Below are 23253 nucleotides of genomic sequence, written 5' to 3'. Positions count from 1 at the left end.
TGTGATTCACCACATTTTGTGGAAATCTGAGCTCAATTTCACTAGACACACCTAGTTGTGATTACTGCCAGACCTGATGAATCAAGAAATCACCTAAATAGAACCTGTCTGACAAAACCTGTCACAATAAAGAGAGAAAGTCATTAACATCTATCACTCTGGGATGGGTTTGCCACCGGTTTGCATCCTGAAGCTCAAGCACACATTTGGGTTATCCAGCAGGACAATATGTAAATATAAATATGTAATATAAAACAAAATGTAGGTTTTCCAATGGCCTAATCAAAGTCTGGTCTCAAATTAAATTGAGATGCTTTGGTATAACCTTTAGCAGGTCATTTATGCTTGAAAACCCTTCAGTGTAGCTGAATTAAAACAATTCTGCAAAGAAGAGTGGTCTAAAATTCCTCCATTTCAGAAAGAGTATAACTATTTTTTTCTCAGCACTGTATACTACAGTCACTAGGAAATGCAGTAGGAAGTCATAAATGTGTTACTGTCTCTTGCAAATCTTTTGCCATCTACATGCACAGAAATTTGAAACTAAACAGAAATTCACATTAACTACTTGCATTTTCAGTATAGACAGAAGCTCATCGATATGAAAGTTCAGAAATTCAGAAATCCCTCCTGATATAGTGATAGTTACTGTGGGATAGTTATTTAAATGGAAATGGCCTAGGCACTAGGAAACTTTATTCTTATCTTCTTTTGTTTTTCACATACTCCTTTTTTGGGATCACCACAGTGGTCAATCTGCTTCTATCTCTGGAATCCTCCTCTAGCACACTAAACATCTGCATGTCCTCCTTCACTTCACTACATCCATGAGTCTCCTCTGAGGTCTTCCTCTTTTCCTCGTGCCTGGCAGCTCCATATTCCACATTTTTTGTCCAGTATATCCACTATCCCTCCTCTGCACATGTCCAAACGATCTCAGCCTTGCCTCTCTAACTTTGCCTCCATATTGCTCAATCTGAGCTATCCCTTTATATTGGAATATAACCAGAATACAACCAACTGGTAGCCAGTCAAGTCAAGGACCCTATTAGAAAGAGCCACATCGCAGATGAATTGTGCTCATCAGCACAGACTGATTCAGATTGGTTGCAACATTGACTGCGTTTATAAAATAGATTGCAGTTACTTGCAAACCTTTGCCACTATGTCTGAGAGTGATTGTGGGAAATCCAATTTGGACTGTAATTCTTTAGAGACAAGTTGCCTGTCACCAGAGATTGAGAGTTAAAATACTTATGAGTTGCTTGCCTGCTTAGTGAGTGGTTGTGGCAACTGTTTGCTGTAGGTGAGTGAAATTGGTCACAATGAAGTACATGGTGTCTGACTGAAAACCTGTTTGCGATTGCTTTGGTCGCCAGCAGGCTACTGTTGTCAGCTGCAAGTTTGCATGGAAGTTGCCAACTTGTCTGCACACACTCACCTAAGCCTCTAAGTGTTTGTGAAAATGTCAAGAGTGTGATACAAATTGGAAACAGACACTGTTTACCTTCACAGTTGTGCCTTTTGAAATGTGCTGGTTTCGGAGGTAACACAACTTTTATTTTATGCACTTTGCATTGCACCTTTTCAAGTTTCACTACCGCTCTGCTCTTAGTTAGCAAGTGTTTGTATATGAGTCAGTTAATGATGGGTGACCGCGGCAATCTGCTCGTGACCAAAGCAGTCACAAGGAGGTTTTTGGTTCAGTGGCCTGCAGTGACCGATTTCACCCAATGACAGCCAGCAACCGTCAGGGAATACACATTTTTTCCAAGTGAAAATAGGCTGCCAGATGGACCAAGCTACCTCTAGGAAGTGTATATGTTTTAAATTAGAATTTGGGTGAACCTGCCCTTTCAGCACTGCAGCTATATTTAATACTGGTGACCTGTGATGTGAAACAAGCACTTTTATTCTCTTCTCTGTGTGTAGCTAGTGGTACCTCACTAGTGTGCACTCATGCATTTGGTGCAACCACACACCCACACACACATACACAAACTCACAGACGTAAGCAGGCCAGGCTTTAGGTCATCAGCCGAGTGCTGATGCCAGCCAGGTTAGGGGAGACTGTTTTAACACGGATTACGGCAACCATTGTCACCGGATGGTCCGAGGGGTAAAAGGGAAGAATAGGAGAGTGTCACGAGCTGTCACCCATAATTACCATTAGCTCAGTGGAGCCTTTGAGGACCAGGGCCCACGGACAGAGTCCTGTACAACACAGGGGGCCCCAGGTTGAGCCTGGGGGGCTTTGGAACAGCTTTTGGAGCAGCTTTAGGAGAGCCAGTGGCATACTCTGTCTGCCCCTGCTGGGGACGGCTTCAAAGGAATATGAATGTCAGCCATTTCTCACCCAGCGTGTAATGGAGAGAGGCCCTTCCAACAGGACCAGACAGAGATAGAGGTAGAGACTGGGGGAAGGGAAAGCGGGAGGGGAGACAGCCAGAAATTAACCAATAGAGGGGAGCTTTGCGTTTCTTCTGTGTGTTCAAATTGACCAATAAACTTACAGTTAACGCTGAGGTTCTGTGCCCTCATCGGTTGGTCCTCTACATTTCTCTTTCTCCACAATGCTAATCTTGTTTAGACAGCATCTCAGAAAGTGAATGAGTGAGAGAGATAAAGAACGCAGCAGCTCAGCCTAGCCCTCACCTTGACTGTACCGGTCTCTAGAGGGTTATTAACCTACTGACACAGTTGGAGGGACAAAGGACAGTCTCTGATCCCCTCTTCCCCCACAACTCTGAACAGATTAACATGATTACTCCTGAAACGTAGTTCAGCTCTTTCTCTGCCTCACCTCTCTTGGAACCTTCCATAATGGAAACATTAAATAAATATAGAAGAGTCACGAGAGACACGAGAATTAATTATTGGACGAAATCTTCAAAAGTTGGACACTGCACGGCCAATATTTTCCTATGTGCAGATATATTTTGAATTATGTGTCCTCATAAATTCATAAATTCTCATAAATATTCTAATAAGCTGTATGTTATAGCGAGAACGGGCATCTTTAATTTGAAGCTGGTAAGTGTGTCTGAAGAAATTATTAAGATATGTAATAACCAAAGTTTTCCACTCTGTGCCTGCTTCTGCTTCTCCCCACCCAGTGGTGCTACCAGGGGGAGTGCGTTGCGTTTGGTACCTGGCCTCAGAGTGTGGATGGAGGCTGGGGACCATGGTCCATTTGGGGGGAGTGCAGCAGGACCTGTGGGGGCGGTGTATCCTCCTCCATGAGGCACTGTGACAGCCCAGCGTAAGTAGGCAAAGTAAGCCACAGCAAGCTGAACACACACATCCAGGTCCTTGCCTACAAGTGTGTGTTTGTGTGTAGATGTGCATGTGTATGTGGGGCTGTGCGGATGTGTGTCCTAGTGTGAGTCAAGCTACAGTAGTTATACAGCAGTCAAGTCTGAAATATTCACAAGGCTAAATGCTTCTTTAGTGGGAAAAGTAAACTGTTAGACCTAAAGTAAAAATATTAACCTCTAATTTTCCTGTTTTTCTATGTTGACTCCTACAGGTCGTGACGTTTTTAATTTATGACAAGTGTAAATATTCTCACATGCGGTACAGTGATTTTAATGTCCATTTTAAAATCATCCACCTGCTTAGAACAAATAACAATTTAGCAGCTCGACAGCCAAATGTAGGGGTGAATATTTGAGTCACATTTGTCATTATTAAACACATTTAAGAATATTGCTGCATATTTGCTGGACTTGTAAACATCTCTACTGCCCAGAAAACCATCAGTTGTTGTTTTTTTCTCGATGTCGAGTCGAGTCAGCTCTAAAATGAAAGTTGAACTGATGTCTTGGATTTTACTATGACATTGGTTCAAGTAACGTGTTCAACATTGCCTAGACGCCTGGTTAAAATTTCTAGTAAGATAGATTTTATGGTAGTTATGGATAAACAAAGCAACCTTCTACTTTAAAGTCCCCCAATTACCCTACTGAGCTAAGCAGCTTCAAATCTAATGTGGTATGTGGTAATTGTAATTTTATAATACATTAAGTTCACCATTCCTACAAACAATAGAATTTATATGTACAAAACCATAAATAACTTCAAAATATTGTTGACCGACACAGCCTCTGTTCTGTGTGGAAATAATATCCGTTCATCTATTGTTCCATTTTTGATCAGTTTTGACCATAGAGATGACGTTGGGGTTTCAACCATGTTTTTGGCTTTGGAATTCCCATTTTTAGCCTCATTATAAATGTTTTTACTGTCACCATTTGGATGTGACCAATAACTTGTGTAACCCCACACCCATTTACTGGCAGTTAGTCGTTAGCTTGGATGATCTCGCTTTCTGGTAACGACCAAAATTTTCAAAATGGTCTCAGACTCAGTAGGAGAGTTCTAAATAGGTCAAGACTTCTATTGAACTGAAAAGTACTTTTTAAGATATAATTTTACTTAGTAAAATTAAAGGTAGGTATAAAAGGTAGGTATAAAAATACAGATTTAGCTTCAGGCTCTAAAAAGTGAAGCCATCACAAAAGTGCCATAAGCCTTTTTTTTTTAAGGCCACCACAGGGCTTCCAAAAAGACTCCTGGGCCTGTGGAAGTTTATGGGAAAATGGCCCTCTGCCAGGACCTTTGTGAATATTTGGCTGCTGAGTTTATGAGTCTTAGTCACTTATTTCAGTTCATACTGTAAAAAAAACCCTCAAGTCCTTTTGGCATACTGTCCATGGCTAGTGTAGACACCATTGGTTGAAAATTGGTGGTCCTTCCCATTCTGCTGCATACCGAAGATGACGATCGTTGATGGCAGGACGTGAACATTGTTCCACACTCTTCTTGATTGTTATGAGTTCACCATCTGGGTACTCGTAGTGCACTGTGCATTAGTGCATTTCACTGTCACTGTGAAACACACTTATGTACTCAAAACAGCGAGTCTAAGTAGAGAAGTGTGCAATATGAGCCATAGTAACTGGCTTTCCAAGGCTCAATTGAAAGCCTGGATTTCTTCTTTACCATTTTCTAAATTTGAACAACAGGGACAAATGTTATTTGAAATGGGGAAAGAAAGGAATACACCAACGCAACTGTCAGTTAAGACAAAAACACCTCAAATCAAAATCTGCAAGCCTCAGTGTAACAGTAACCTGAAATTACCACAAAGACCAATATTAGCTGTTTCAGATAATACTTTGCAGCCATTACAACTGACTGTAAAGGCTCTTAGTCTTTGTTCTCATGCGGTCAATGTGACGTGCAATAAGTTAAGACATAGCTTACTCTTCTTCAAAGATTATGGAGATGCGTAGGTTTACTTTAAAACCTCCCATGTGTCCTCACTAGACAAATCATTGACCAGTGCACCTTTGGCGGGCAAGTAGACATCTGGGATCTTTATCCTTCTTCCATTGTCGCATTCCTTTGTTTTGGAAACTAGGTATTACGTCAAACACGTCATGGGAAGGCAAGAAAAAGAGCCAGGGTGAACCAGAGGGAAGGAAGAAAAAGGGGAGGAGGTGAATGCACAGGCATAATGTGGAACACCTGTGTAAGGTGATCACTGCTGCTCAGCCATGCAAGAGGAGGGAGGCAGAAAAAACACAGCCAGACACAGCCTCTAACACATTCATTACAGGGCCTGTCTCACAGTTTTTTTGCAATAAAGCGAAGGGAAGGGAGGCTTCTGAAGGTGAGAAAAAGCAGAGAGATGACAGGGAAAGGAAAAGAAAACCTTCAGAGATGTGGTAGATGTGTAGTGAAGAGTAGTAGAAGGAAAAGCATGAGTTAAGAGTCATTAGACTTGAAATGTCATGTCACATTTAAGAGCTCTTAGAACAGCTTGGATTTCCTGAATGAATCATTGGCACAGATGCTCAACAAAGCAGCAAATGCTGACACACAAACACTCTTTGTTTTCTGGCAGAGACTTTTTTGCGCCTGTTTCATCAGAAAAAAAAATCTCTTATGTACTGTTTGCCCTAAAGATAATCTCTGAGAGGAATTTGTGAATATAATTTATGGTGTTTTATGTGGTTTGATGTAAAGTGTCTCTTTTTCCCATCCCTCATTTATTTCTGTTGTGTCTCTCAGCCCATCTGGAGGAGGCAAGTACTGTCTCGGAGAGAGGAAACGATACAGATCCTGTAACACTAACGTGAGTTTCTTCATTTCTTTGCCTCCCTCTTTCATTTTCTGCCAGGTAGCATGTGAGCGACTTAAAAAATTGTTGGATCACCTCTTTGCTCTTCCACAGCTCTCCTGCAGAACATGTTATCTTAGAAAAGGGCTTTACAGGCTGCTCACTAGCTCACAGCATCACGTTGCCTTTAAGCTTTCTGACATATTTTCTTCCTGGAACGTAGGACAGACAATGATAAAAATGAACAGGCAGAGATTCAATATTCCCCTGGTGACTTTGGGTTTATTCGCGCCCTCTGTCATTTTATAGTTCATTTATTGTTTGTGACATTTCACTTGAGTCAAACGATGATGACAGTTCAATGTGTATTTCATAAGAAGCAAGGTTTTTTTTTTTTTTGAGGTCTGGAGCAATGTTTTATCCAAATATTTGACATGGCTGCAAGTTAAGATCTCTGTTCAACTATTTCTAGGTGGCCTTTATTCACTAGGTGAAAATTGAAATAGTTAGGGCCTTAGTAGACATTTAACCACAAGTCTTAAAAATAACAGTTCTGAGCAAGCACTGAGTGTTTTCTTTGGAAAACAAGCAATGTCCCTAACCACTATTTCATCACACTAACCACACCTTGTCCAAAGAAGCATGTGAGTGTGAGAGAGCGTGCCAAATGTAGATACAATGACAAATACTCACAAATTATCCTCAAAAGTATATAAATGGGTGGGCCAAGTTTCATGGCAGACAGCCTATTTATTCAAAACAGTTAAACTGGTAGTAGCAGTCCTTGGAAAAAGATCTGATGATTGCCAGAGTCATTAGGATCTTTTCTCTTTAGCATAGTTAAAAAAACATATGTCTTAATCATAATCTGTGCTTATGCCATACATGTTGAGATATTTCATTACCTAAATTAAAACTGGTGGTGCTGGTGATGTCAGATGGTCCCCCAAATCACTAGGATTCATCCTCTGATTACCATGCATATCTTCAGTATAAAGATTTTATCACAGTAATTTTTGCAATATTTCACCAAACTGGTGGACTACCAAGAGCATGCCAATCATAGAGCCATCCCACTAGCATCTAACTTAACGTGTTATCTCTAAGAACAGTTAAATGAATATTTCCTTGACTGGTTGCGAGTAGTTGCTGGAGGCAGCTGCTGTAAAATAGATTGCTAATCCCAATCATCCACGCCTAAAGACTTGTCAGTGACCCTGATGATAACCAGAAGTTACCAATTTACCGGTTGGCAAGTGATTGTAGGAGGTTGCTTAGCACTTGGCAACAGTGGGAAGAAAAAAGACCCTTTTAACAGGAAGAAACCTCTGAGATTAATAATAATAATTTTGTTTTAACATTCTATAGCAATCAATTTATTTTGCATAATATTTCACAATTGTATTTTTGTGGTAATTCTGTTACCTTTTATTATTTATATTTTATCTTCTTATCTGACTTCTTTTGTTGTCTTTTTCACTCTATTTCTCATTTTTGGTCAAGCACTGGTAGAGCACTGACATTTAATTAGATTTGTTTATAAAGCCCACTACAAATACCACATTTTTTTTTTATATTAAGGTCCTCAAGAGGCACAGACAATACGTTTTTAAGAACTTTAATTTTTAAATTGTGTTGGCTTAAAGTCAAGATAATGAAGGGAAAGTGTCAAGCATTTAAGCAACTGGACTCCAGTTGCTTAAATGATAGGACTTTTCTCCCTTTTTGTGCCTTTTGTTCTATTATTATTTTAATCAGTCGATAATCAACAAGTTAAACATTGATGAAAACCCAACATTATTAAAGTGATCTTTTCTTTTGTTCCAACAGACGTTAGCACATGTAAATCTCATTTGGTACTGTGTTCTCATTTCAACACACACTTGCAATAATATTATTCTGTCTCCTCTGACTGGATCTGCATGTTTGATGTGCAAGTTTAAAGCGGCTAAATTGGCAAAACACTTGAATGGTAATGAAAGTGGCCTATCCTCCCTATGGCCCACTCCAGCATGGAACACTCTGAGCATGTGAAATACAGCTTTGACCCGAGAGCCTTTATTTGTACCGAGGGAGAGTGTTTTGCGGTTCCTAAGGACCTTTTCACACCAGTAAAGTGTTTCTTTCCACTTTTTACCTCCTCTTATTGGCGCATTATCCACACAGTAGAGTGCCATCCCAGAATCAGAGCCAGAACTCAGTCTGCCCCGGCCTGCATTCTATACTGGGCTGTTTCACCTCCTCTGGCTCGGTTTATGTTTCTAATTAGCTAGCCAAAGAAATGTTTCATTATCCATCATAAATCCACACATAAACAATTCATCTGAACACAGAACACAATGTTCTCAGACAGAAATGCCAAGAAACATATCTTCTTTACTCTGTAAAAAAAAAAAAAAAAAAATGTGACATTGTTAATAAAGTAGGGATATTAGAAAATAAAATGAGCAGATAATTAATTTACTCAAAAGGCAACAACACGCAAACCTACACATAGACTCTGTAAAAGATGGATGTACCCCCTTGATGTGATTGGTTTGTCAAGTCCTGTTTTAAAGCTTGATTTTAGCAATTTGGCTTTTCAGAAGTCAAAGGAGGTTGGAGGGCTAAAGTGTTAGCTGTTATCAGAGGTTCAGTTTAGGAACTTGAATTCGTTGAGGTGGAGAGTACCAGACCTGTGGGCTTGTTGGTACTAACCTGTATAGTCACTCTCCAGATTAATTTCAATGCAGTGCAGATGGTGCTGGTTAAATGACGAGATATTGACATGAACCGATTACATGGCAGATCACACAGTTATTATATTGACAAGCTGCTGGAGATCACTCTTACTGACCTTAATTCCAAAGGTCACTGGCACCAGTCTAATGTGAACTGGTCCTTTGTATTCACATTCAGTTTCACTGTTGTTTGCAGGCGTGCCCTGTAGGATCTCGTGATTTCCGAGAGAAGCAGTGCGCTGATTTTGACAACTCCCCTTTCCGCGGGAAGTACTACAACTGGAAGCCTTACACTGGGGGTGAGTTCAGGACTAGTTGTGATCAGCTGTTTGTACAGTACATCCATGGTTTCAAAGTATTTCTGTATAACATGAACGATTAATTACTATATAGGCAATGGTGTCTGGATGAAGTTTGATCAGAGTTAAATTCACTCCCACTGAATTCATATTAAATAATTAATAATTACTCACTCTCAGTTTGAACTTGCTAAGAGCTGAAGCTGCTGCTCTGACAAAACTCTCTAAGAGCTGAGCTGTAAAGCCTCCCTATCATCCCTTTTGTGTCTCAAATGACAGTTTGCAGGCTAGTCTGGTTTCTGGACCCATCTCAGGCTTTTTTTCCCCTCTCTGGATCAACAGTTTTTTATTGAGCCAATACCAGTGGAAGGACTGTTGTATTGTCATAGGTACTGGCAGGAGTGTCTCTCCTTGAAGTCTGCAGATCAAGGAAAATATCCACTTAACTAAAACCACAAATATCCCAGAGAAAAGTGATAAAGTTTGAAGCATGTAAACACAGCTTTTGTTTTCTTTCAGAGATGTGAGAGCTTAAGTCTGTTTTGTCAAATCCATCACCTCCTCTCTTATAGCGCTCCGTGGGCTGAGGCGTCATGTAAAAACAGGAGATAACCTACACGTGGATGTCAGTGTAATTGTTTTTGGCAAGTAGCGCTGTCTCTGTTGCTGTCAATGTTACAGTGACGTCAAGTTTTGGGGGTTTTAGATCTGAGCACCGCTGACTTTCCCCCCCTCATGATTATTACTGTCAACAAGTTAAGAGAAGATCCCAGAGCTGACTGGAAGTCCTGGAATAGCATCAGCATTTGCTGGTCTCTGTGTTGTTAGGGTTCAGTCAGGGGCCAGGTCACGCTGTCTGTTCCTTGTGTGAAACTGAACTTTAGGTAATGATGTAATGACGTGCTCGGTTTTCGTCCATGCTGTGTAACCCAGGTGGTGTGAAGCCCTGTGCGCTGAACTGCTTGGCAGAAGGCTATAACTTCTACACTGAGCGGTCTCCTGCTGTCATAGATGGCACCCAATGTCAGGCTGACTCGCTGGACATTTGCATCAATGGAGAGTGTAAGGTAAGGGAGCCAAAACCACATCTTCAAACATTTCTTGTGCTTTACAAAAGTATTTTTGATTCTCATTATTGAAGGAAAAGTAGTTGTTACAACAAACTGTTGTTGCTCCCTGCACATGTATTAAATAGTAAATATCTTTATAATTATCTAACCGCATCAGTGAGGGTCATGCAATGAAAAATCAACCAGTGCCTCCAACCTGACACCCTTACAATCAGCTGTTTGTTTGTTTTTTTCTTTGTACATGACAAAAACTAAGATTGTGGCTTTGGCTTGTGAGTTCATTTAAACATAAAAAATAGAGCTTAAAAGTTGTTTTCAGTCCAGAAAATTTAATGTGGGTAGTTTGAGGAAATATTGAGGTAACTATGAGGAAGCTATGAGGAATCAAAAATGCAGGGTAAAAAAAGCCTTCTTGCTGTGAGGTGACAGCGCTAACCACCGCTCCAGCATGCCTTGTAATTATTGGACTTCTTGTGTCTGTTGTGTTTTTCAGTTAACTACATAATCAATAAACAACTGTTCTCGTAATAGTTTTTTGAGTAAGTAATTTTTGAGGAAAAGCATTAGGTTTATTAGTTAGTTAATTAGAAGTTATTACTTTTTTTGTGTTGTGTGATTATGAAAATAGTTTTTAAAAAATTTTTTATTTGTTGATATTCTGTAGAGCACTGACTTAAAGATTAATTAGCAAAACCAAGTTGTTAGCAGCAAGCATGCTGTAGTTGCACACCGTTTTGTAATTCAGTGACATTCTGAAGCCTCTGTTTTCTAGGAAGTAGGAAGTTTCTCGTGACAAATGGTTAACGGGTTTGCATTTACATGCAGTAAAGCCTTAGGCTAATCAGTTTCCCAGCTTGGTAGAATTGATCAGTCTTGCAGCATTCACTTTACTGTTTCTTCTGTGATTAGCTAGCTTGTCAGCATGCAGTTACTGTAGAAGTCCACGTCTGTTTAGTTTCGCATTTACTCAGAGTGCATGTTTCAGTTCAGACCACAGTACAACTGGGCGGGCTGAAATTTATTGAAAACGTAAAGTAATACACAAGCCTGATTAAAATATGCAAAAGCCCATATTTGGCCGGCATTAAGTTTCAAATATGTGCCTTAAAGGGAGAGGAATGAAAAAGAGTTCTTTAGGAGCAGCTGTAGAGCAGGAGATCTACTAATTCAAAGGTTGGGAGTTCAAACCCTGGCTGCTCCAGTCTGGATGTCATATCATCCATGGGCACGAAACTGAACTCTGAGTAGCTCCTGATGCATTCAGGTTAATGAGACATGTTATATAAAGTGTGTGTTAGGTAAAGTGAGTGCTCACGTAGAGTAGAAAAGTGCTATAGAAAACCAGTCCATTTGCCATTAAGGATGAAATGACGAGACTGCGCCTACGCCTATTAGATAAATAAGGATTATTATGTACTGTGAATCATGAGGAGTTACTTTAGTAGTATCAAAGAATCAAAATAAGGAGATGGAAATGTTTTTAATATGTCCACTTTAAAGGTTGCAGTTTGGCAAGCTTTGAGGTCCATGGTAAAGCAGCAGATATGAACTAATACGTTTTCAGGGAGGATTTCAAGTAAGTGTAAACGTAGAAGGAGGACTTGAGGGGGGATTTTGGCTGCACAAGTAGTTGACCTCGAAGGGGGCACAAACTCAGAATGTTTTCACTGTGCCTCATAGCTAATCTGGCTAAACTGTACATATCTTTAATTGTTGCGGAAAGCTTCTGGCTTGTGTTTCAAGACTTTTTGGATGTACGTTTAATGGAATTATGGCAAGAGCTATAAAAATAAAACTCAAGTTTTATTGAACTGTAGAAAGAGTTTGAGACCCAGTGATGTTTAAATCTAGAAAGACTGACTCTAAACATTACCATTACTTCATGTTCTAGTCAAGAATGAGCTTTTACCTTTCAATTTGATTTTACATTCAGAGCTTTTCAAAGCAATTCTAATATTTGTAGTCATACATGAATATGAGACGACTCCTGCTCGATGAAGGCAAATCACATAAATTAACAGAAAATGAAATGTTTGTTTCACACAAATGCTGATGCTGATTTGCAATAATAACATCAACCAAAACACTGTGCTATAGCACCGTCCTTTGTGGGTGTTTAACCCTGGCATTTTATCAAGTTCCTGTTAAAGTGACATTTTATCTCTTAGCTTAGTAAGAGTTTGCTCAGCATGTGAGCCAGTTTTTATCTATAACAACTCTGCTAGTGAGATACTGACTGCGTAAACAAAAGAGCCGAAGCTCAAAACCGCACCATTCTCCAGTGAAGAACAATCCGGTCTTTGACTGTGGCTGATTGTGATCGAATGACTGCTGAATAGCTCTTTTTGACTCTTATCAGTACTCTGCAGCCTCCACCAGAATTGTTTTGTGGTAAATAAAACACAAAAATCATTGTTTTTTTTGATTGAATAATGATTATATATATTTTTGAAAAGGCTGATTTAATAACAAGGAAAAATAACATTTTATTGAAAGGGGTTGGCAGTTGATGCTGTCTTTGTTTTCATGACTGTAAATCATTTTGTGTAGTGAGTGTGTATTTTCTGAGATGCAGCTGAAATAACTTTTTGGTTGCTCACTTTAAAGTATTTGCTTTGACTTCCACCTGACCGATACAACTGAAACCCTGTTTGGCATAAAAGCGCAGCGTCTTTGCCCACAACATTACTGCGAGTCTAATATAAAAACACAACATGATGTGTGCTTTAATAGCAAGAAAACTCAGAAGAGGTGGAATATTCCTCGCTGAAGGAGTATTGTGGGTTTTCTGAATCCGGCTTGTCGTTTTATTTCAGGGGCTGGCTCTCTGTGGGTTTACTGTCACACTGTGATAAATCTCTGGAACACTGTTTGCCTGGAAAGATCTCAGAAACACTCAAAACTGCTATGCTGTGCACATGTGGTGGGGGGAGAGAGAGAAAGAGAGGAGGAACGATTACGAATAACACTGGAGATTGTGACAGAGTAAAAAAAGAACCTAGGAAACCCACAGGACAACTGTAAGGATCAATGACAACAGAAATCCGTCTGTAGTCATCAGGTTTTGTGTCATTGCTGCTCTCAAACCCTGGTCAGCTGATATTTTACCCTCTTTTTAATCAACATAAATGTCCAATAACTCATCTGTGGATGTTATTTCGATAATTGCAGTGAGTTTCTCATCTCAAGCTGGCAGATCAGGTGCTCCTCCACCCGCTTCCCTCTTTTCCTCCTTCCTTTTTTCCAAATCAACTTGAATGTCAAAAATTTTCCCTCTTTAGTTGTCTGTATCTCATGGGATACAACATTGACTGCCTTAGCATAGCCTGAGCCTCCTTTTTTTTTTTTTTTTGTAACTGTCGACTCTCCTGAGGAAACACTTTGGAAAGCTACGCCTTCTCTGGCTTCCTCCTCGGAAGCTTAATTATTTTAGTTTCTTCAGTCATAAACTCTCTTTTTTTTTTTTTTCTTTTTTGGAGTAGGCTTCGCTCTTAGAACAGCTTACCTCAAGATCAATGTATTTTCTTATTAGGGTAATCAAGGCGTGACATACTATAGATGGCAGATGATGGACAGCTCTGCCTCAGGAGGAAGGGCATGATTCCTTCAGTCTGGATGTCGAGGTGTCCTTGGGCAGGATGATTAACCCCAAATTGCCCCTGATGAATCCATTAGAGTGAGTGTTTGTGTGATAGTAAGACAGCACTTATAGGCATTGATTATTGACATTGTGTGAATAGATGAATGACGCGTGTAGTAAAAAGTGCTTTGAGTGCTCAGAATAGAAAGTGCTATGTCTGCAAGCCTGGTGAATTTAGAGTGAGTCTAATTCCCTAACATCCCACAAACAAGTAGTAATCTTGCTTGTGCATGTGTGCAAGGTAAGAGCATTTCTACACATGTACAATATTCACCACTGTATGATAGTTGCAGTGATTTACTGAAATGTGCAAATAAATGGAAATACAGTATGTAAGGCACAAAGAGAGTTTGTACAATTCAAGGAGTATTTGGGATTACCGCCTTTATTCTTCAACACAGCCTGAACTTTGCTGTTGACATTTGTATGTCTCTCCTGGCTTCTTCTGTAAATATCGATTTGAACCAAAGAAATTTAAATTTGGATTCAATACTCCATAAGGCCCACTTTCACAGATTTTCAGACCAGTTCTTGTGTAATTTAGCATACCTTAGCCTTTTCACAATGTTTCACTTCCTCAACAATAGCTTCTTGAGGGCCACTATTTCCAGTGACGCTTTGGCAAACAGTAGATGGATCAGCTGAACGGCCAGATGTATCTCTCAGGTGCTGCTGGAAGAAAATCAACAAAGATGTGATGTCTTTGTTAGATTTTTTTTCCTGTTTCTTAAGGGCATGACTTTCAGATAATGCTCATCTACTGTAGACATTCACAATATGAGTGAACTGATGCACTGACACATAATTACAGTTACTAATGTAAACTTTAGGCTACCACACTAACACAAAATCACTAAGCTAACACCCTTCATAGTTTCAAGGTTAGCACAGACTCAGTTGTAACATCTTTCTTAATCTGGAGTTCTTCGCTAATAGCTTTGTCTTTTTGTCTTTGCAAATGTTCTGCCAGCAGCAGTGGATTCTTTCTGATCTGGACAGTTTGCACTTTACAGCTTTGTCCTTGTCCTTTCGTGTAACAAAAATGAAAGTAATTTTCATAAAGCTGTCAGTGCTCTCAGTTCTCTAAGTTAAAGTGCTGCATTCACATTTTTATGAAAGTAAGTGTAAAAAGATTGATGTAAAATATTCTCATGTAAAGTATTAGCAGTAAGTTGCAGTTCTTTGCATAATACTGAAATGCTTTAGAACTAACCATCAACAGACAGCACTACTGGCACTGTAGCCCTTAAAGGCCTTTAAATAATAGTAAAAAAAAAAAAAATGACATAATGAAAAACTTAAGTTAAAACCTACTGAACACCAGCAGTCCCTCTGTGAAGCTCCAAGGCATTTCCAATCAAGCAATGAAGCAATCACTGCAAATTGAGCACAGATAAAAAATTTAATGGGGTCCATAAGGACTCCATATTAAAATTTATTTGGAGCCAACACATTTTATATCTGTTAGACTGGCTAGTTTCAGACTCTGAATCTGGTAGTTTAATAAGCTTCTCTCTGATAGAAAAACAGTTACAGCTGTTAATGCTAACTTGACTAGTATTGGGACACTGATTAAAATGTATATAAACAGTCCATTTTAAATTATCTTTGGCCCAGAGGAGACAATAGCCCTTCTGGCTCATGTTCACATATGGATGATAGAGCTTTAACCTGCGTTTGTAGACGGCACTGCAAAATATGTTAACAGACAATGATTTCTGGATTTAATTTCCATATCAGAATCGGGTTTTTAATGTAGTGCTGCCTGAAGGCCAAAGATCACAGCAGTCCAGTACTGACTTGTCCCTTGCACACAGAGATTTCTGCAGGTTCTCTGCGACTTTTGATGATTTAGCTAGTCTTAGCAATTTTACGTTGCAGAGCATTATTCTTAAATTGTTCAAAAATTTGTCGACATAACTTTTTGTAGATTGGGGAATCTCTGCCCATCTTTACTTTTGACTAAGACTAAGATGCTCTTTTTATTAAGTATTCATGTTACTGACCATTTACCAATTAACCTCATTAGTCACAAAGTGCTTCTCCAGCTGTTTCCTTTTAGTTCCACTTTTTTTTTTTTCATTGCTCCCTTCCCAACTTTGAGATGTATTATTGCCATCAAATTTAAAATGAGCTAATATTTTTCAGGAACTAGTAGAATGTCTCAGTTTAAATATTTGATGAGTTTTTATGTTCTACCGTGAAAAAGATATAGGTTTATAAGATTTGTAAGTCATTGCATTACATTTCTATTTCCATTTTTTGGAATTGGATTTGTCAAAAGTATTTTGACGAATTTTGACAGATTTTCAATGTAAAGAATGAAGATTTATACTCAGTATGTGTGTCCACTGAAGCTCCCAAAAATAAGGACTACTCTTTGCATGGGCCTATGTGAATACTGTATAAATAAAGTACGGCACTGTATTCTGGGGACTTCCTTCAGGAACAAACAAATTCTTTCCAAAAAACTCCCCCACAGTGAACATGTCAGTCATGTCTTACTATTTCTTTTAAAGGGAAGGTTTTATGGGCTTTTAAGCAATCGTTTGACATTTGGGGACATTTCTGAGTTTGCCTTTTTCTTAAGTGTTAAATGGTGACGTTTGATGCTACCCATATGATGTTACTGTACAATGATACTGTACAGCTGGTGGCTAATTAGCTGAGCCAAGCATAAAGCCTGGAAACAAAAAGAAACTACTAACAACTGTGTAATAACTAATGAAAATATTCCTATTACAGTCGCACAGTAGTGCTTTGTAGTTTGGTAAATAACACATTAAATCTGGTTGGTTTAACCTTTACATAATGCTTGCAAAACAATGTTTTTACACCACTTTTTGGAACTTAAATAAACAGTATAACTTTATTAAATTAACTTTAAGGGCAGTGTTTAGTGTATTTTGTTACCTTTGAACAGAGCTGGATAAACAGACTCCGTAGTAGTGTAGTAGATGCACCTAACTATGATTTAATTATTACCTGACACACTAATCTATTATTTCCCTTCATGATGTAGTTTAGCACATAGCTATATTTCACAAAAGGTTGAACTATTCTTTTAAGACATAAAGCCTGTTTTCTGGAATGTAACCAGTTGATCTTTGAAAAAACTTCTTTTTTAATGTAAAATAGCACAAAATAAAGCAAACATTGAACCCCTTTTCTAGTTTTCATTTAAAACGATGCTGATTCTCAATCTCTAACTTTGTTCAACTTCAAAGCATGTTGGCTGTGACAACATACTCGGCTCAGATGCCAAAGAAGACAGATGCCGTGTGTGTGGAGGGGATGGCAGCACCTGCGAGGCCACAGAGGGACTCTTTAACAAGTCTCTACCCAGAGGAGGTAAAACACATCTGATTTCAGAAAGTGTTCTTTAGTGTGTTTAAGCTGTTAAAATTAATGACACTGAGAAAAGTAAAAACATAAAAATAAAAAATTGGTGGTTGATGTGACTGTACAGCCAGATGTTATTGCATGTAAACACACAATATGGGAGTCACTGTATGTTTCTATACAGCAAAATGCAGTCACATCTTGGTACGATTAAAGGACCATGCCAACTGTGCATTGTCTACTAGACTCATTAGCCAGACGTTATCAACCCCCATTAAGTGTAATAAGTGTGATGAAAAAGTGGTATGCAAGATTAAGTTCAATTGAATATACACCCATAAAGTAAATGATTAATTTGTAATTTAACTTTCATTATGGTTGCATATTTATATGCATTAATGTATTTCAATAACATGTTCTTGACAAAAATGCATACAATGACTGAAAAGATGCGTTTGTAGGCTGGACTAAGGCACATGGCTTAAAATGAATTAGCCTCAGATACATTTACACAGTTATTTTTGTTGAACCTCTAGGTCTCTAAGAGCAATAAACTTCAAACCTTAATGAGTCAAACAGTGTGTTATAATATTGATACTGTAAACATCACAATTTGTTGATATCAAAAATGGGTAATTGGTATTTTAGATGTTGTGAAATTAAAATTATAGCATTCTTTTACAAGGTGTTATACACAAGAAAATGAGACAAATGGTCATTGGGATCATTATGTCATCATAAATGTACCTGTGTGCCAGTTTTGGTGGCTCAATTACTATTTGTCAAGGAGCAATTTTGGACAAACAGCGAGGTTCCACAAAACTAGGTTCCACAGAATTCAGCTTTTACTCTTAAAGTTGTTTAATTTTTATTTATTTATTTAAATCTGGTGATATTTAATTAAAATTAGCTATTGTTAGCTATTGTTTCAACATATCAGCCAACAAAACAAGAATATGGAATATTCATTAGATGATTGTGTAGCTACAAACTTTGACCTTAACCAGCAGATCACTTCTGGCTCTCTTGATTTTACAGTAAGTTACTGAAAGGGGGCAAAATGCAGTTTATATATGTAGAATATGCAGAAATGTCTAACCACTTGTGACAAATTTAAAGTCAGTGGAGACTGTCCAAATGCCAAAACATCCTTCACGCAACAAAAATAATCTTTTATCAACATGTGATTTTTTTTTTTCATGTTTTTTAACATGGCAAATGTTTTGAGCCACTTAAAATTATGCTGACACATCTAAATGCAATACTTTTCCCATTACTTACATCAGTGAAGGAATGAAGGAATGGAGTGAAGGAGTCACTAGCAGAGAAAGGGACTTGGTGCTGGTTGTGGTCTGAGGTAGTCTATAGTGAGCAAAAGAGACAGAGAAAACATTTCTCCTTCTATGGTATGGCTAGTAAACCATCTAAAAATACTGTGTGTGTGTGTGCATGTGTGTGTAAGTGTTAAAAAAAAAAGGAGAATGTTTCATGCTACTGGAAGATTACTTTGTCCATTTTGGATGATTTGGAATTTATTCTATATATGTACTCCTACCTTGTATGATATGTAACTCTGTGTGTTCTCTGTGTTGTAAAACATGTCAGATAGGAATGAGAACTGCGGTTGTTTCAGTGGGAGGAACACTATCTTAACGATATAAGTTCTTGTCTTCCAGGCTACATGGAGGTGGTTCAAATCCCAAAAGGTTCTGTTCACATAGAAATCAAAGAAGTGACTATGTCAAAGAACTATATTGGTAAGTAACACCCTTGAAATGATAAAGACACATGTGTAGAATTATTTTATTAGATTTTTATTAGCTTTTACCTGCAGTGATAGAAGTGTAAGGTGGAATCTATCTGTTGAGACTTTGGTCCTAATAAATGCTGGATAGCCCACTGATTTCATGACCAACTGGCTTCTCTTGCAAGCACCATAAGCCTGACATGTCTAATTCTAAGTTAAGTATATTTAACTGAGAGTATATTTTTAAATATATTTAAAAATCCTCATGCCTTCAAAAGATTGGCATTTGAGGAAAATGCATATAGAGTGATTAAATTGACTGCTGTGAAATTTCTTAAAATTGCCCATGCGGTCCACTTTAGTTTGTCCTTGTACCTGCAATGACAAGCAGCTGTATTTTGCCTTATGTACTAATTTCTCCATGATAGCTAGAACTGTGACTGTTCATCGGTTTTATCAGCGAGATAAAAGGAAACACTATTACCTGCATTTGCAAAGGTATAATTTACATGTGGATCTGGATTGCTTTTGTTGAAATTAAGAGAAAGGTGGTTTACGGGATGTAGATTCCAACAATCTTCTGAAACAGTCTAGCTAGTGATCATAAGTAGGCTGGTAACCAGGGCTGGACTGGGACAAAAAATTGGCCCGGGCATTTTGACTAGAGACTGGCCCACCAGGTATTATAGGAAAACCATAAAGCCTTTGAATGAAAACAAACGCTGTTGTGACAGTGATGTACACTGTCTTGTTGGTATATATGTATCAATCCAATAAACTTAAACCTACACCATCCTCCCTATTCTGGTATTCTAAACAATACTTAGCCAAAACCCAAAGACTGCTTGGTCGAGTTAACCTCCTAAACTATCTACAACACATGGTGGAAACCTGAAATTAAGACAGAGAAGACTAGAGGTGAGACATGATCATTACTGAATATTAAAAATAATAAATGACAGATTTAGTGATATTTTCATAAACTATTTATTTACCACATCAATAAACAGCATGCCAGGGCAAATATTTTTTCTAACATGGCAACCTTTAAAAAGTGAAAGGAGACAGAAAGACAGGTGAGAAAGAATAAAACTTAATTGACTTTTTGATGACATTTTACACACAGTACTGGTAAAGTATCTAGAAAATGTGGGAAAATACTGGCATCATATACAGTAATGATGGGACCCTGAAAAAAAATTACAATGTACAATAATGGATTTCTATACAGTTTACATCAAATGAAAACATTGGTTGTAAGATTCAGATAATTATTTATTAAAAGCGAGACATTTTAAATGAGAATAAGAAAGAAAAGTATTTCTTTGTGCCCCCCTTTCCCTGTTAATGCCCTACCTGGCCCCCTGGCAAGACTTTGCTAGACCCGCCCCTGCACAGTTACCAGCTGTCAGCAACGTAGAAAAGGATCCTGGTGTTATTTGTCTCTCAGAAACAGTTTATAACTTCCCTTCAATTCATTCATGTCACCTAAAATGTAAACCTGTTTCTCCATCACCTGTTCAGCTCTGATGATTCAGTAAGAACATCTCCTGGTTTCATCTTCATGTTTCCCTCTCACCACATATCCAAACCGATATCATGACCAACAGCTTTTACGGCTGTGGCTCCAGCAAACATCAGCTGATACCAGAAAGTAATATATAAATTCTAACAACAGCTTATCAAGCTTCAGTGGTGCTGTTGTTTAGCGCGACCTCCGCTGCTTTCCTCTTTCTGGCGCAAAGTGGACGATAAACAAACAGGAGAGACGGGACTTGCGACAGAAAAGCCAATCAGCTGATCATTGATCAGTTTCATGATTGAAGTAGCAACAGGAGAGGGCGGGCGAGAGAATGAGAGAAGAAGAGGCAGCTGTGTAGCGTAAAGACGCAGAATAGCTCCAGCTTTGTGTCTTTTTTTTTAAATTCTAGCTGAAGTACAGGACAAATCGCATTTCTTTTCACCCCAATACGAAACGCGTAATATTTTCTCTGAATACGAGACGATTCTGTTCTTTAATAACTAACCTTATGAATAAAATAAAGCACCCGCCCAGAAACTCCGTCATTCTAGTTAGTACGCAGTACGAGTTATTGTAACTGACTGTAAAAAGTCAGCACAACGAAAATAAACTATATCTAAACTTGGTTTATATCTGACCCAGATAGACTGCAATTCATAACTTCTTACCTGAAGTTCAGTTCCCCTGATACTCGGCCGGCGGCCGCCTCGGGTCTCTCATTCTCCTGCCTCACCTTTCCCTCATCCAGCTGCTGGCCTCCACCACTTGCTAATGTTACTGAATCTGTGGAAGCTCCGCCATAGCCACCGCCAAGCAATTGACTTATTTTTACACATCTGCCAGCATCTGGCCAATCCACCACCTTTCATTGTTTATACCGTTACGTAAAAAACCCCAAAAAACCATCGGCCCATAAAAACTAAAAATCACCATCGGCCCCGGGCAAATGCCCGGTATGCCCGATGGCCAGTCCAGCTATGCTGGTAACCTATAGTTACCTGCTAAACCACTAACTGCTAGCACTATCACAGCATGTATGTTAGCATTACCATTTTAATGTTAGTACTGATTTAAAATCACCACACTTCCTGCTGGTATATAGCCATAATGTTTCTGAAATATATTCAGTCCAACAGTTCTAACTCTGGAGACTGAAATAATGTTAGCTTGTTGGTTGGATCTTTTTTTCCATAATATGCTACTAGGTTAGTGTTGGTATTGCGATGATCTGGGGTCACTTTGCTGCTTCAAAACCTGGAAAACTTTCTGATAGAACTGATGGAACAATGAATTCTACTCTCCACAGAAAATCCTGGAAGAGAATGTCTGGCTATCAGTTTATGCCCTGAAGCTAAAACACACTTGGGTTATGCAACGGGACCATGATCTGAAACATACCAGCAAGTCTATCTCTGAAGGGCTAAAAACAGAAAAAAATGAAGGCTATATCACAGCAATGTGAAAGACTCATTGCTACTAATGGCAAATGGTTGATTTCATTTCTTGCTGCCAAGTGTGGCATACCAGTTATTTAGTTACTGAGTTTAGGGGGCAATTAGTCTTTCATACAGTGGGTTTGGGTAGCTTTTTCCCCTTAATAAATAAAATCATAATTTGATAACTGCATTTTGTATGTACTTGGGTTATCTTTGTGTTATATTAAAATTTGTTTGATGATCTGAAACATTCAACGGTGACAGATATGCAACAAACTAATAAATCAGGAAGGGGGCAAACATTTTTCAAGGTGTGCCCTTTGCCATTCTTCTATTGGTAGCCTACATTGTTGAATAATCAAAGATGTTTGGTTTTGGACACATCATTTGATAGATATGTACTCAAATGCTGAAACCAGAAAACCTATACGTCATAATATTCTGGATAGCTGATGAAACTGACATGCCACCTTAACACATCTTGACTTGGCCTGGCAGGATATACTAAGAAATTGTAAGACAAATGAGATTTTATCTCTCTAACAGACTACTTCTGAAAAGTTGCTGACCAGTGCAAACATTTGGGTCACAGTAAAAAACGCCTGGCTTCTCTAAAAGCTGATTAACGGGCATGTTTTAACAAGCCTATGAGGTAATTTAAAAATACCTAGCAGCTCTTCTAATGAGTCCTTAAAGACTCCTCTAGCCTGATAGAAGATTTTTAATCTGTTTCAAATCATCGTTCATTTTCATGGAGAAAATCACCTCTTCATGGAGCCAACATCGTTTCATGGCATACCTTCAGAGCATCAGTAAGGTTTTTCAAATGATCTAATTTAATTTCTTCAAATTAATGCAAGATCATTAAATTTTAGAAAACCTGTGGGTAGCTCTGTGACCTGTCTGTATTTGTAAACAGACTGCAGGTTTCTGGCACAGCTCCACCTGCTTCTAAGGTGCGTGCAGAAGTGCTTAAATCTGAAGAGGGTAAAGCTGTAAAGAAAACTTGTTGTATGTAGGAGAATTTTATTGACTCATGGCTTTCTTCAGAGTCATCCAATCTGACCATATAGAGTCACCAGTATAGTTTCACAGCCTCCCTAGCATGGACGTAGACTCTTGATCTTGTTTTACTTTTAATCAATCACTTTAAGCCTTATAAATCACTGCAGTGTGATGACTTGGCATTTTGCAATGTCATCCTGTTTCCTATTATCTGTTCAGTTCTGTGTCAACCACATTTCTAGTAATTTCCTTGTGTCTTTGTCAAGAACAAAAGGATGATCCCATCATTTAATGTCCCGTCGCCTAATGTTAAGACGAAAACAGTCTGAGACCACACACCCCATA

The 23253-nt window shown here is 38.6% G+C and overlaps 1 protein-coding gene across 3 annotated transcripts in view; it reads left to right on the top strand.

Annotated features, from left to right (window-relative positions):
* Positions 1-23253, top strand: part of adamts6 (ADAM metallopeptidase with thrombospondin type 1 motif, 6) — a 72179-nt gene that overhangs the window by 31034 nt on the left and 17892 nt on the right. For all 3 annotated transcript variants that reach the window (XM_039614308.1, XM_039614307.1, XM_039614309.1), the window contains 6 exons: positions 3117-3262; positions 6079-6142; positions 9044-9146; positions 10080-10213; positions 17084-17207; positions 18875-18955. In XM_039614308.1, the coding sequence (XP_039470242.1) occupies positions 3117-3262; positions 6079-6142; positions 9044-9146; positions 10080-10213; positions 17084-17207; positions 18875-18955 (652 nt within the window). The remainder of the gene's footprint in view (positions 1-3116; positions 3263-6078; positions 6143-9043; positions 9147-10079; positions 10214-17083; positions 17208-18874; positions 18956-23253) is intronic.

The sequence above is a fragment of the Oreochromis aureus genome, linkage group 7 (assembly GCF_013358895.1).
Source record: "Oreochromis aureus strain Israel breed Guangdong linkage group 7, ZZ_aureus, whole genome shotgun sequence".
NCBI lineage: Eukaryota > Metazoa > Chordata > Actinopteri > Cichliformes > Cichlidae > Oreochromis > Oreochromis aureus.
This window is presented reverse-complemented; position numbering and strand designations above follow the sequence as displayed.